Raw genomic sequence first — 14,081 nt, 5'->3', positions numbered from 1 at the left:
CTCCTGTCTCATCCTTCCGAGTTGCTCCCCTTCATTTTTCAATAGTAGCTTTGTAGAGTAGTATTCTTGGTTGTCAGTTTTTTTCTTTCAGTAGGAATAATGCATCATTCACTCCTTCCTGGCTTGCAGAGCTTCTCTGAGAAATCTAGTTGTCTTTTAGAGGTTCCCTTATAGGAGATGAGTTGTTATTCTCTTGCTGCTTTCAAATTTCTGTCTTTGACTTTTAACAGTTAAGCTATAATATATCTTAGCATAGACCACTCTTTTTCATTCACCCTACGTGGAGTTTTGTGGGTTTCTTGAATCTGGATATATATTTCCCTACCTGGAATAAGGGGAGCTTTCCTTTATTATTTTTTAAGATGAGCCTTCTGCCCCACTTGCTTCTTCTGGAACATTCTCGAGCACCTGTTGGTTTGCCTGATGATGCATTGTTAAGTTCTGTAGGCTTTTGTCACTTTTTCCTTCTTTCCTTTTTTCTCCTCCAATTGAATAAGTTCACATGACCTATTGTCATAGATTCATAAAACCTCTCATTTGATCAAATCTGCTCTGTTGAAATTTTTAGTTCCATTATTGTAGTCCTCAGATCCAGATTTCTATTGGTTCTTTTTGTTTTCTGTCTCTTTGTTGAACTTCTCCTTTTGTTCTTATATTATTTTCCTGATTTCATTAAACTGTTTATGTGTGTTCTTGGGTAGCTCATGAATTTCTTTTAGAGTACTGTTTTGGATTCTTTGTTAGGTAGGCAATGTGTGGATGTGGATTTTTTTATTTATTTATTTTTTTACTGGAAGTTCATTGTATTCCTGATTTCCCATTTTCTTGTATCCTTGTGTTGACATCTGGGCAGTTGAGGCAATAATCAACTTCTAGACTTCATGGATGGTCTTGAGTAAGGAAAGCTCCCAGCTGTGGGGGACAGGGGGTCACTACCTAGGCAATGTGTGGGAGTGTGCTGTTGCACGAAGCGCAGGCATAGTGGTATGCATATGTCAAGTGTGGGATTTGCAGGGGCTTTGGCTCTGGGGGATGGGGTCAGTGGTGTGGTGGCTCAGGCAGTTGTGGGGTTTCAGTGGTGAAGTCTGTGTGGATATTGGTTATGGCTGCCAGGGCTGTTGATGTCCTCCAGGTTCCCCTGGGTCCAGCAGCAAGTATGCACGGGTAGGCAGGGGCTGGGCCAGTTGTCAGTGGGGGTACACACAGCATTCAAGGCCAGTGTTTGGGGCTGTAGCTGGCCTCTAGCAAACAAAACACTGGGCTCTAGGGGAGCGGTGTGAGGCAGGGCTAGTTTTAGGTGCATATACCGGCTGTTCTAGGTCTTGTGACCAGAGCACCTGGAGCAGCAGTTGTTGGAGCAGCAGTTCTGGACTCAGTATGGTGGTGATGGCTTAGGGCTGCTCCATCTACAGAGGCAAAAATCTTGAGACTCTCAGTGCCAGAAGCTGCAGGATGTAAGCCGTGGTTGCACCAGCTGTCAGTTTCTTTAGTGGCAGAATCTGTTGGGGGCTTCTGGTGACCATGATGGCACATGCCACTTGATGGGCATCAGTGGCTTCTGCACAGCTGTGTTGGACTGCCAGTGATCTGTGTGTGTGACAGTGCAGCTGGGGAGGCCATTGGCTTGTCCTGTTCTTCTGGTGCTAAGGTGCAATAAAGTGAAACTTCTTCCTGCACTTCTCTGTTTGCTCGGCTCTTTGCCTCACCCTGAGGTTGTTCCTCCATGGCTGCGCCCGGCTCTTCCAGAGCTGGTCTCCTTTGTGGATCTCTGTCTGGTTGTGTTTTTATAGGTGGGCAAAGTGCAGTCTTCCACTATACCATGCTTCTGATGTCATTCTTGAGCTGCTGTCATCAGACATTTTACTTTTACACATGCTGTAAACCTCACAATATGTGGTCTTTGCTTTTGCTTTAAATGATGATTTCTTTTTTCCTTTAGGGCTGGTGTTCAAATCTAGGACCTTATGCATGCTAGGCAAGCACTCTACCACTGAACTACATCTACCCCATCCTAAAACAATGACCTTTTAAAAAAGTTTAACAGTGTTTAAAGAAGTTTTTTTAAAATATATTTATCCACATGGTGATCATTTCTGCTGCTTTTCAGGTCTTTCTGTAGAATCAGATTTCCTTCTGAGGTTGCTTTTCTTCTACCTCAAATACTTTCTTTAACATTCTTTGCAGTGTAAGTCTTTGGGTAATGAATATTCAGCTGTTTGTAAGTGAAAGTTATTTATTTTGCCTTGTGTTTAAGGTATTTTTGCTGAATATGAAATTTTATGTTACTTTTTTTTCTCTCAGTACTAAAAACAATTACTCCATTGTCTTTGCATTATCTTTAACAACAAATACTTTGCAACCAGAATTTTTGCTCTTTTTTACATGAGTTCTTTTGGGAACTTTATTTATTTATTTTTTTATTCTTTTAAACAGATTGGTTGCTATGTGCTTTGGTATAATTTTCCTTGGATTTCTTTTCTTTGAGTTCATCATGCTTTTTGATCTGTTGGTGTGCAGTATTCATTAAATTTGGAAGATTTTCATTTATTATTTCTTCAAATAATTTTTCTTCTGTTCCCTGTCTTTCAGGGACTCTGATCACAGGCACATCAGTCATCAGGAGTGAAACAACAAACAGTTCCCTGATGCTCTTTTCACTATTTGGTCTTCTTTTGCTCTTGAGTTTCTATTACTTTATCTTCAAATTTGCTAATTTCTTTTTCTGCATTGTCTAATCTGCCATTAATCCCATCTGCTACTATACTTTTCATATTTTCCATTGTAATTTTCCTTTGAAGAAGGTCAATTTCAGACTATTTTATATCTTTCATATCTCTACTTGTAGAGTCAATCGTTTTTTTCTAGCTTTTGAAATTAAAGGACTGTTAAGGTTATCAACTATGCCATTTCTAGGCTGGGAGTTCCCTCACATGCCTGCCGTCCTGGGCTCCTGTGTGCAGCTCTCTGGACACAGAGCCATCCACATGCTCTAAGCTATGTCTCTTCATCTCAGGGAGGTGGCTGAGCCTGACTCCTTCTTTGTACACTGCAGCCTGAAGCCTGTCTCAGGCTGTGAATGGTGCCACATAGGGGCCCACCTTACGTCTCATCTCCCAGCAATCTCTGTCCCTCATTGCCTGGTGTCCAGGATCTTGAAGCCATCATTTTGTATATTTTGTCCAGTGGATATTGAAGTCTGTGTGGATATTGGTTATGGCTGCCAGGGCATATTTAAATAGGATGGAAAATCTAATTGCCTTTACTCCATCTAGGCTAGCATCTGAAGCCAGTAATTATATTTCCAGTTGATGTCATTTAACAAAAATATACTTTCACAGTAAAATGTGTCACAAGTTAAAATATTTGATCTAGCAGTGTCATCTACCTTTCCAGCCCCACATTGGAACCTTCCTTAGTCTGTGAATACCTTGATTTTTCTAGCAAATAAAATAGTTGACAGCTAGCCTAAGTACATTATCCTGGAAGTCATGATGTTTAAAGTGATGTAGACTTTATTATTTCATACTCTTGAGTCATGTTTGGTTTTTGATACCATCTTAGCTAAAATTATTTTAAAAGTTTGGTTTAGAGAAGGGAATTTGTAAACCTAGTCAGAATAGTGATTTAACCATTTCCAGAAAGAGAAAATATGTTCATCCTAATATTTCAATAGAATTTAATGTACAAGTTTGTTTTTTATAATGAGATGACTGTGTGCTTTTGGGCAGCCTTACATCTAAGTCATAGATATTTGCGTCAGCCATTTGTACAACAGGCCACGTGTGTAATTCATTGACAAAGTCCCTTTGCTGTCCTTTGTGTGCCAAGCTTCTGAGTGCTCTCCTACCACCTCCTGCAGAACACGAGTGTGCTTGCTAAAGGCCAAGTCCACTCAGCTGGGCTAAGAACAGCAGGAGTTGTCTGACTCACCTTGTGGGTGGAGTAGCCATCTCTTTCTTAAAATGAGGTTTTATTCTGTACATTAGTTCTTTTAAAGTATGAGTAGAAAAAGATTATTATTCAAAGAATTACACCTAAAACATTTTTGATTGAATCCTGGGGGTGGGGGTGGGGAGTTGTCATGCAACTTTTTATGAAGAGTATTTTATTCTCAGCAAAGAATATGATGCAGGTGATGTGACCTTCTGCCCAGGTGTGGCTTGACTAAGCTTCTTACTTACCCTTAAACAAAGGGAACTTCTGAATGGGTGTATTTAGGCATGTAGTGTTTTAAAATTTGCTGTCCAAATACCCTTTTGCCTTTCTCCAGAAATACAGGTTTTGAAGCACTGTATGTTCATATGATAAGTGTTAATAAATCAAAGCTTTGTCTGAGTGTGGCTGCATTGTGTTAAGCATTGGCGCTTTTTAATTTGAAAATAATTTTAATTATTGCTGCTATAGAAGCCTCAATGCCAGAATATTAAGTGATTACTTCAGTTTGTTTTTTTTTTTTTTTTTTTTTTGCTTCAAGTTTCAGAATTAAAGAGCTATGTGTGTTGTCCACAGTAATCTTTGTCAGTATCAGTTCAGTTTTTTAAGAAAAGTTGCAGTGGAAACAGCAGTTATTTTAGACTAGTCCCCAGGAGCTAGTATTCTGTCTGGATTCCCAGTACTCTATGGCAGCAGGCTCCTGGGTGTATCTTTGTGAGGTCAACCTGAATGATCCTGGGAACCACACCTACTGCTAAAGGCTGTCCTTTCCCTGGACATCCCTGTTAGGCCTGGGCCCTGATTCTCTCGGATGCCAGGTCAAGTCCATTGAGGTGGTCTTAGTCAAAGCCCACCCTCCTCTTCTGGCACACCACCCATTCCTACTGTGGGCTTCCCATGACCTCACCTCTCCACTCTCATTCCACGTAGTGCTGTCACAGTATAGGGCCAGCCAAGTCCAGGGTGGTCGAATGACCACATAGCAGGTTCTGTTGGTTTCCAAGTTTCTTAAGATCAGCCACTGAACCATGGGAAGAAAACGTTAGACCTAGTATTTGTATTAGTAACTTTCAAAGTGTTTTATATTAGTAAATAGTACATATATAGTTTATGAATAACTAAAAGCACATGGTAGGTATATGTGCCCAGATTTTGTCTTTACTCAGGGCAGTATATGATCCACACATTGTTGGGCAGGTGAGACTGCTCAGGACCTTTGAGGCAGGGTTTTCATCCCAGGCTGGGACCTGTCAGTTCTTAACAAATAAGCCTCATGGAGTGCAAAATTTGGGGTGTATGTACATATGTGTGTTTTTCTAGTAAGGCAATGCATAACCCTTACCAGATTTAAAAAAGGATGTTTTGCTCTGCAGGTCAGATAAACTGCCAATCTAGGGTCTTAGTTGAAATTACGGAGACTTGTTTTGGTAGGACCATAGCTTGTTTACAGGTAACTTCCTAGGCTCCCTCAAAGTCTGCTTTATTTGAAAAATTGAAATATATAATTAGATACCCATTCCTTTAACAAAGTGAAGCTTTACTGGACTTACAGCTGAGATGCTGCAGCCAAGATGGCTGTCACCATCTCATAACAACACATGACAAATTCCACATACACTTCTGAAAGTCTCTGGTAGGAGTGACTACAGAGCAGGCTTGGATCCCCTGTTCTTACCCTTTTCTGTGAGAGGGTTTTCTGTTGTGTGTATACAGTTCTGTGCTGCTCTCTGCAGTTGGCAAGGCTGAGAGTCAAGGTCACAAGTCAGCTGACAGTGTGAGACTGAGTCAAAGGTATTCTTGAAATCACCTGTAGAATCCTTAAGGCACCCATATTATATGATGTACATAACTGTACAGTTCTGTAGATGGTTTCTGTTATTTCTTGTAATTCTTTGGAATTCCATATTTTCATGGCTCCCTAGTAGCTCTTCAGTTTATTCCTTGAAGGCTCTTATAATCCTGTTATCTCACTTGACTGACCACCTAAATGTTGGGATTTATTTACCTATGAGTGGTCAGAAAAATCTTGCCATTCACATTTTCTTTCCAGTGAGTACTGGACCTGGGGTGCATGCTCACTGAATAGAATGACTATTAAATTTTTTTTAAATAAGACTTTTAAAAATATGTGTGTAGGTAAATTTAAGTAACTTAAAAGCATATATGGCATAATCCCATTGCATTTCCAGTTTTGCCCTTTTAGTTTATAAACCTGTAGCATTTAATTCAGATTAATGATGTTTTATGGAAGGAAATTATCCTCTTTATTTGTTCTCTTATGTAATCAATATTAAGATGTGTAAAGTGTTGCTCTGGGCACTGGGATTATAGGAGTGGAATAAAATTATTGGGGAAAATAGGCAATAAATAATCCAAAAAGAAAAAAAAGATTAAGTATTGTACACTGTGAAGACATATACTTGGGTCAGAGGGTGCTGGGGCATCTGGCTGTTCTTGGGGACAGTCTATCTCACCCCAGGAGATGGGCAGTGTGAGGATTTGCTTCTACACCCTCCTCAGTAGGACTCTGGTTTCTGAGGCCAGCTGCAGTCACCACATCCCCCCAGGCAAGCAGCACAGCAGCTTCCTTTTTAAAGGAGGCACGGATTCTGAGCAGGTGCTGGGCATTTGTGCCATCCTCTTGCTTGTTGCTTGCAAGTGACTGGTGTGTACAAGAAGCAGGGTGGGGCTGGCGTGGGTGGTTCCATGGGATACAGCCAGGCGTTGTCCACAGCACCATTCGTTAGAGCATCTCATAATGGAGAGAGACCTAATTAGATCCTATTTGTACTTTATTTGGTAACAAATATATCTTACCTGACTTTATTAAGGGCTCTTTTATTTATTTCCAACAGGAATCACGAGATTTGATCTACTTGGAGACTTTGGAAGGTTTAATTGGCTGGGGAATTTCTATATTGTATTATCCTACAATTTGCTCTTTGCCATTGTGACAACATTGTGTCTGGTCAGAAAATTCACCTCTGCTGTACGAGAAGAACTTTTCAAGGCCCTAGGTAATCCTGAGGTTTATGGGTATTTTTCTTTATGCTAATTAATAATTTTGACATTTCAGGTAACTTAAAGTCTTTCTTCAGTCTCTAAATGTGTGTAATGTGAGAAGTTCAGTTCTTGATCCACCGCATAGGATTGTGACCTCTGTGGAGTCACAGTGTTGAGCCTCAGAGCTCCTGTCTGTGAAAGGGTGGGTGACTCTTCCTCCTTAGGGGCAGTGAAGACATATACTTGCTGAAGTGCATCCTCGGAGGGCTCTGTACACTGCCTGACACACCCAGTGGGCCTCCGCTCCTTTATTCTCATGGTGATGGTGATGAGGATGACACTGTCGAACTCTGTTTTCTGATAATGATGCCTTTTACTATTTCAAAACTTTTTTGAGGCTCAGAGTTTAATAAAAGTATCAGGATGACCCATAATTCTCTTCAATAAGTGAGACTAATTCAGGATGACAGCAGTGGCTGTCTTGGCATTGTCTTGGCATTGCCACACACCACGGGCATCATGTGCATGGTGACCATGGTGAAAACTGTTGTGAGCTATGGGTATACTTTTCATGCTTACATCCACATGAATGCTAAGCATACTTCAAGTTTTATATTTTAGGACAACCAGGACAATATAAGCTATCTTGGGATTGGAGTATGTAGTTTTAAGACAGAAGAAGGGAAACAGCAATTTATTGAGCTATAGAGAATCCTGGCATTAGCTCATTTTCCCAAGTTGACACCATTTGAATGTTTATACTCAATATTACACTGTGGTTTTAGCTCTTTCAAAGGCAAGATATTGATTGATTCATTAAGGTCCAACTCTCAGATAACTTAACCACATGAGCAGCAGTAAAGCTGCTCACACCACCAACCTGGTGACCTTTGGGAGGAAAAAATGATCTCAGCCTACCAGTCCATGTGCATTTTTCTTTGAATGTGCCCTGTGAGGGTGACTGACTGAAGTACTGGCAGAAAGGAAATAGCTACATCTACTATCAGCCAGAGCACCAGGTAATTTATGAGTGTTAATGCCTAGGTTTCATAATGCTGGCCAGATGAAAACTGCAAATGAAGTGGGACTCATAGAGCCTCTCAGTCAGCTGCCTGGAGTCGAACTTAAGGTGTACTTGTTTGCTCAGGAGAACCCCACTGGCCACTGGCTGGCTGAGGCCGTGAGCTGGTGCTGAGTGAGGGCTCTGGCTGCCTTTGTGCCGAGGCGGCCTCTAGTAGGCACGCAGAGGTAAGGGCTGTCATATGTTGGCCACTGTGTGTTGCAAAAGCTAGTCTATTTCCTTCTTTTCTTAAGTGTTTTCCATTACTCTTTGGGGTGCTCTCCAGGGGCCATTTGGGCATAGAAGGAGGTCCTCTTTAAGTGCCTACAGTGTTTGAATGAGCCCCGACCTCAAGGGTGACTTTTTTAAAGAGGCAAAATTTGGTTCTAAAAGTTATCTCCTTTTTTCCTTTTATTTTCCTGTAGTCTTCCCCCTCTGCTACTATGTTCATTGGCAATAACAGTGTCCATCTCAGAGAATTCCTGGGACATATGGTGATGGTGGTAATGGGGGGTTGTTTCTGGAGCTGACCACAGAAAAGGGACGCGCAGGTTTTCAGAATGCATGCCCTGCACTGTGCCCGTGGCCTCCTTGCTCACTCAGTGGTTTGGCCATTACTGGGACCAGAACTGTTTTTTCTTGATGGAGCCTGTTTTCCTTCCCATTCAAATGCCATGCATAAGTTCAACTTCACTTTTTCTTTCCTTAAGATAAACAGGTGACAGAAATTTTTAAAATTGAGATTTGCCTAACAGGAAGATTACTATCTGGAATTTTCGGAGTAAAAGAGTCTTCTTTTCTTCATTCATTTTTGAAGTGTCAGAAAGGTCTGAGCTTCATGAAAATTATTTCTTTCTTGTAAATGTACTTAGGTATTCTTATGTGTCACTGGGTTTCATTTTTGATGAAAGTGTTTGAGGCTTTCGTGCCACCTTTCCTTCCTGTGAGGGCACACTGTTGTTTCCCGTGTCCGGCACAGTATGGAAGTGAGAGCACAGGATGCTAGAGGGAAGTCAATGCAACTGAAAAAGTTGATGATTTTTATTTTATAAAATATCTTTGAGTGATGAGTATTTTTATATTTGTTTTGTTCCTTTGTTATTTCTTTCTGTCCCTTTTGGTAATTTTTTCCCATTAGTTTTCTTCTTAATTACATGCTTAATATTTCTGGTGTTTCCTTCCCTACATTTTCCTGCATGTGCATAAGTGCATGTGTATTTTGGAGGAATACTGGGGGTTGAACTTAGAGACACACATCCCCAGCCCTTTTTTATTTTTCATTTTGAGACAAGGTCTTGCTTAGTTGTTTAGGGTCTCACTAAGTTGCTGAGGCTGGCCTTGAACTTGCCATCCTCCTGCCTCAGCCTCCTGAGTCATTGGGATTGCAGGTGTGAACCACTGTTCCAGGTGTGCATGTGTATTTTAAAATAAAAATGGGAACATCTCCATCTCAGGTTTTCTGGGAAGCATGCTCTATGATGGGAGTGAGCTTGCCAAGAGGAGATTTTATGGGGGAAGGGGGAAGGGGAGAATGGAGGGACTGTGAAGAGAAATTGAGCTTTGAAGCCTCTGCTGGCCCTGTGGGGAGTCATGACTCTGGATGACCCTTCAGAGCTCCACTGAGGTAAGAAGAGGCCCCTCACGCCTGCCAGTCGCTAGAGGCAGACTATCCTGGAAGGGGGTGTGACCTCCTTCCAGCAGCTGTCTTCAACTGCGATTGTCCCCAGGGTGAGCTGCCAGTGGGGAGAAGAGATCCTTCATTCCTAGAAAGCATTTGGCCAGCACAAGCAACTTCCACAATAAAATGGAATATTCTCTCCCCACAACCCCAGCCCCTTGCCCAGCCCCTCAACAATACATCGTTTCTCACCATTTTCTCAATCTTTCTGCAGGGCTTCATAAGCTTCACTTATCAAATACTTCAAGGGATTCAGAATCAACCAAACCTTCTGCAAATGGGCACCAGAAGGCACTGTGAGACCCGCAGTGGGTGCCACTCTGCAAACAAGGAGCCCCAGGGACTCCAGACTCAGGCCATTCCTGTCAACGCAGAGCACTTCATACCGACTTTGGTCTGTGTGTAGGGACTGGGCCTGTCAGTGTCATTTTCTTCATTATCCAAGAAACTGGCTATAACTGATCTTATTTTTTAAACTTAGCTTTCTGATGTACCCCATAGTTTCTAGTTAAACACAAGTTTTTCGTGATGTTATGGAAAAGCACACTCTTCTGCAGACACCTTTGCCATTGTCCAGACGAAAAGTCCCCACCTGGAGTGAACATGCGAGGAAGGGCAGATGTCCAGACTTTCTGAAGAGTCACTCAAACCCCACTGAATGCTTTATTGAGCATTTAGAAGCCTTCAAAAGGCCCTGTTGGCCCCAAGTGAAGCTTCTTCAGAAAATGAAGTTTCTAAATTCTGGGTGGTTTTGTTTTTGTTTTTCTTTTTGAGACAGTATCTCACTGTGTTGCCCAGGCCATCCTCGGCTTCCAGAGAGCTGGAATCACAGGGGTGCATCATCACAGCTGGTTCACGTTTTGTAGAAACTGCTTGTACCAGTCATCATAGCAGTGGGTGCATTGGGCTATAATAATTGCAAATTATATTTTTATTTACCAAAAGAAAAACAGTTTCTGATTTATGTTATAGAGAGTTCATTAGACTTTGAGCCAAGAGAAAAATACTAAATTCTTTTAAAGTTTGAGCCTTGGTGGATACCACAGGAATACCTTCTGTTGTACAGTATAGTAAGCTGTTACAGAGGAAGTACTAAGTAATTGTAACTAATGGACAGTTTATGTGCATATAACTCAAGTTACCTCTTGTGACAATTGCCAGTGGTGAGTACACTCATAACTTAGATTTTGCCTTTTATGCTACATGTACATTTAAAACTTTTTAAAGCATTTTTTTCAAAGATCACTTAATTTCCTGGCTTCTGTGACATTTATGAAAAATGTAAATGCTGAGTGCGAGAAACCCCTTCTCTCCTCATATTCTTCAGGCTTTTGCTACTTTTGTATATGCCATTTTAAACTTCCAACTTACAAAAGTTACCAGTTCAACGCCCAGAACTCCTAAGATTAGTGGTTTCCATGTTAAGCATAGGTTTGCACCGTCACGGAACTTGCCAGTCACTCAGACACTGGCAGGTCAGTAGTTGCTGGGATGGCCTCTTGACTCTTCAGTCCACAACTGAGACCACAAACATGATGCTCTGCATTGCTGTCACCAGGAGGGACCCAGGGCTGTGCATGCCAAAGCACATGGCTGGCCCACTGGCACCAAGGTCAGTCCTGCACAGCTGTGTGGATATGTGTCACATGCACTCAGTGTGTGGCTTTAGGTTGTGCTCAGACAAAAGTAAAAGGTCATTTTTTTTCCAAATTGTTGAATTTAAAGTTTGCTTTGGGGGTAGGGAGGTGTTTTTGAAAAACAGTATTTCCACTTACCACCAAAAAAGAAACTTTAAACTGTATATTTATAAGTTCCACTGAGTGTACTTATCCTTTATTTATATCTCTACATTGCTTTTTGAGTTCATATCAATGAGCTTAGTTTTAAAATAAAAAAACATTCATTTTCAGTTGTGGTTCTCAGCAACACTCAGTGTATACCACCAGTCTAGTAACGGTGGATTTCTCAGCATAAGATCCACATGCCTAGAAGATTATAAATACCAGCTGTTTTCTAATTTCACTGTTAATTGTCCCAATTTTAGTATTAGTTGCAAGCTTTGATTTTACTGAAACTTGGAATTCATACTTTGAGCAGATCAAGTAAGGAGAGTACAGAAAAAAACTCAGGAGTATACCAAAATCATCTTTAACTTAAACCAGTTTCAAGGCACTTCCAAAAAGAGAGTTCTTGGATATTTGTAAGATGTATAAAACTTTTTTTTTAGTAAAATATTAAACTTCTTAGTGTCTGTCTCCACTTCTTCTTTATCTGGAAGTCTTTTCCATCTGAGAACTCAAGTCAGGTCTTGTGTGTACTGGGTTTTCAGTCTCAGACACTCGCTGGGTGTACTTTCATTGCTGTGGAGACAGGCTGAGCTCCAAATGGAAGGGTGGCTCCCCTGGGGTCCCTGTGCCTGTGACTGTGAGATACAGAGTTCTGCTGCACAGCCACAGTCCTGCCAGGCTCTGCTGTGGTCACACACACAGGGCTCTTCCTCTGGAGTGAGGTGTACTCGAATGCAGGTGCTCTGCTGGACATAATGCTGGATGCTGGTTTGTATGAGAACCACACAAGTGGATGGCAGCTTGCCGAGGCCACGTGTTCTGAGTCCTGGTGAGGACGGTCACGCTCAGGGGCCTTTCTTTTATTGTAGTTGTATGCTGGAGGAAGAGAAGGTGAACAGGCTCTGAAGGACAGTACTCCGAGTGCTCAGAGGTCATCAAGTCTGCAGCTACTTTGCTATTCTAGATGGACAGGGTGCCCGAGTGACTGCCTCAAGTCAAGTGGGGTATTCTTGCTTGCCTTTAGTTTTCATTTTATTTTTTTATTATTTTTTAAAGTAATTTTTTAGTTGTCAAAAGACCTTTATTTTATTTATTTATATGTGGTACTGAGAATCGAACCCAGTGCCGCACACATGCTAGGCAAGTGCTCCACCACTGAGCTGCAACCCCAGTCCTAGTTCCCATTTTAAAAGGTCATCAGGCGTTATACCTAACAAGGTTGTTGAGGGGACTTAGCTTTTTATTGTCAATTGGTTCTATAATATTTAAGTGATTTTACAGTTAAAAATTTTGTAAATTATAACATTTGTATTGGTTTTTAGTGATTTTCTGGGATATTTCTTAGATTTAGTATTCATGAACTTTATGTATGTCCTGTTTTAGAGACTTGCTTTAAACCAGACTTCATGTGAAATTGCACACATACAACACACACTGGTTCTTACATTGCTGTGCTGAAGGACTAGTCAGTGGGCAGGGAAGAAGTGTGGGTTTTCTGCCTCTCATGTGTATCAGAGGCATGTGTGCCTCTGCTTGCAGCAGCCACACCTGCCTGGCTTTGCCAGGTGCTGCAGACTATCCTTGCAGCTTCAGTAATGACTTCGTGGGCCTGTGGCACAGGGTCCTATTGTTTACAAGCCCCTGTGTGCTTGCCTGTGTTTAGCACAGTATTTAATGCACACAGGAAGAGCATACATGCAATACTAACTTTTTGAACTTTAAAAAACTAGTATAATCTTTAAAAAGCAATGTTAGGAAACACTAGTAAATTATTTTGTTTCTATAAGATAGTTTGTGTGACTTTTAAAATGTTTTAGAAATTAAAGTTTTGTAAATAGTAATTTAATATTTGGTTTACAAATACTTAAGTTTATGTATTTTATTCCATAATGCCTAAAGCTTATTTACAGGCAAATTCCATTTCAGTTTTACAAAGGGCAATAATTATTCTGGTGAAATGTCGAGTAGAGGAAGAGGTGGATAATGTCACTCTCTTTTTGTTGTAGAGTTGTTAGTAGGTAAATTTGTTTGCAACCCAAAAATGAAACACCAGTAGTTGAAAGCATGTTTTTTCTTTTTGAGTTATTGAAGCTAATTAGATTTATTTGATTTCTCTAATTTCTTTCCTAGGACTGAGCAGCTCCTGCTCGTGGTCTAGCCAGCTTCACCCAGAGTCCTGCAGAGGAAACGCTGCCAGCCTCTGTCGGCTCACTGGCAATGCACAGGGCCTCTGTGGGTTCTTGTCCACTATGAGCAGCACACTTCACTCAGTAACTCAGTTCATATGCTCAGTATGCACTTTGGCTGTGTGTGCTGCATGCTGGTGTTTTCTGTTTTGTTCTAGTGTTATTTTTTTAAATACTAGACATGAACCTCTAAGTTAATTTCTCAATTTAGAACTGGATAGTAAACTTGAGTTTGAAAAACAACTTTGGAGTCTACTTTGAAAGAAGAACTAATGTAAAGACTTTTTTGTTTTTTTGTTTTGGTCTTTGGCTTTTGAATATTGTTAAGGCAAAATTCAATATTACAAATACCAAAAGTACTGTATATGTAAATTACTTGTCACACTTCAAGAAATGTAATTAAAATCAGAAATGGTGAAGACTCGTGAATATGA

At 40.9% G+C, this 14,081-nt stretch overlaps 1 protein-coding gene across 7 annotated transcripts in view; it reads left to right on the top strand.

Annotated features, from left to right (window-relative positions):
• Lmbr1 (limb development membrane protein 1) overlaps positions 1-14,081 on the top strand; it is a 161,303-nt gene extending 147,222 nt beyond the window's left edge. For 4 of the 7 annotated variants that reach the window (XM_026380354.2, XM_077795904.1, XM_026380355.2 and 1 more), the window contains 2 exons: positions 6,789-6,950; positions 9,889-11,223. In XM_026380354.2, the coding sequence (XP_026236139.1) occupies positions 6,789-6,950; positions 9,889-9,974 (248 nt within the window). In that variant the 3' untranslated portion in view covers positions 9,975-11,223. Of the gene's footprint in view, positions 1-6,788; positions 6,951-9,888; positions 11,287-12,330; positions 12,466-13,591 lie in introns of those variants that run through there. The other 3 variants (XM_026380353.2, XM_026380352.2, XM_077795902.1) reach the window with 3 other exon arrangements.

Source organism: Urocitellus parryii, chromosome 3 (assembly GCF_045843805.1).
Source record: "Urocitellus parryii isolate mUroPar1 chromosome 3, mUroPar1.hap1, whole genome shotgun sequence".
Taxonomy (NCBI): Eukaryota; Metazoa; Chordata; class Mammalia; order Rodentia; family Sciuridae; genus Urocitellus; species Urocitellus parryii.
Note: the sequence above shows the minus strand (reverse complement) of the source record. Positions and strands in the feature narration are given on the sequence as shown.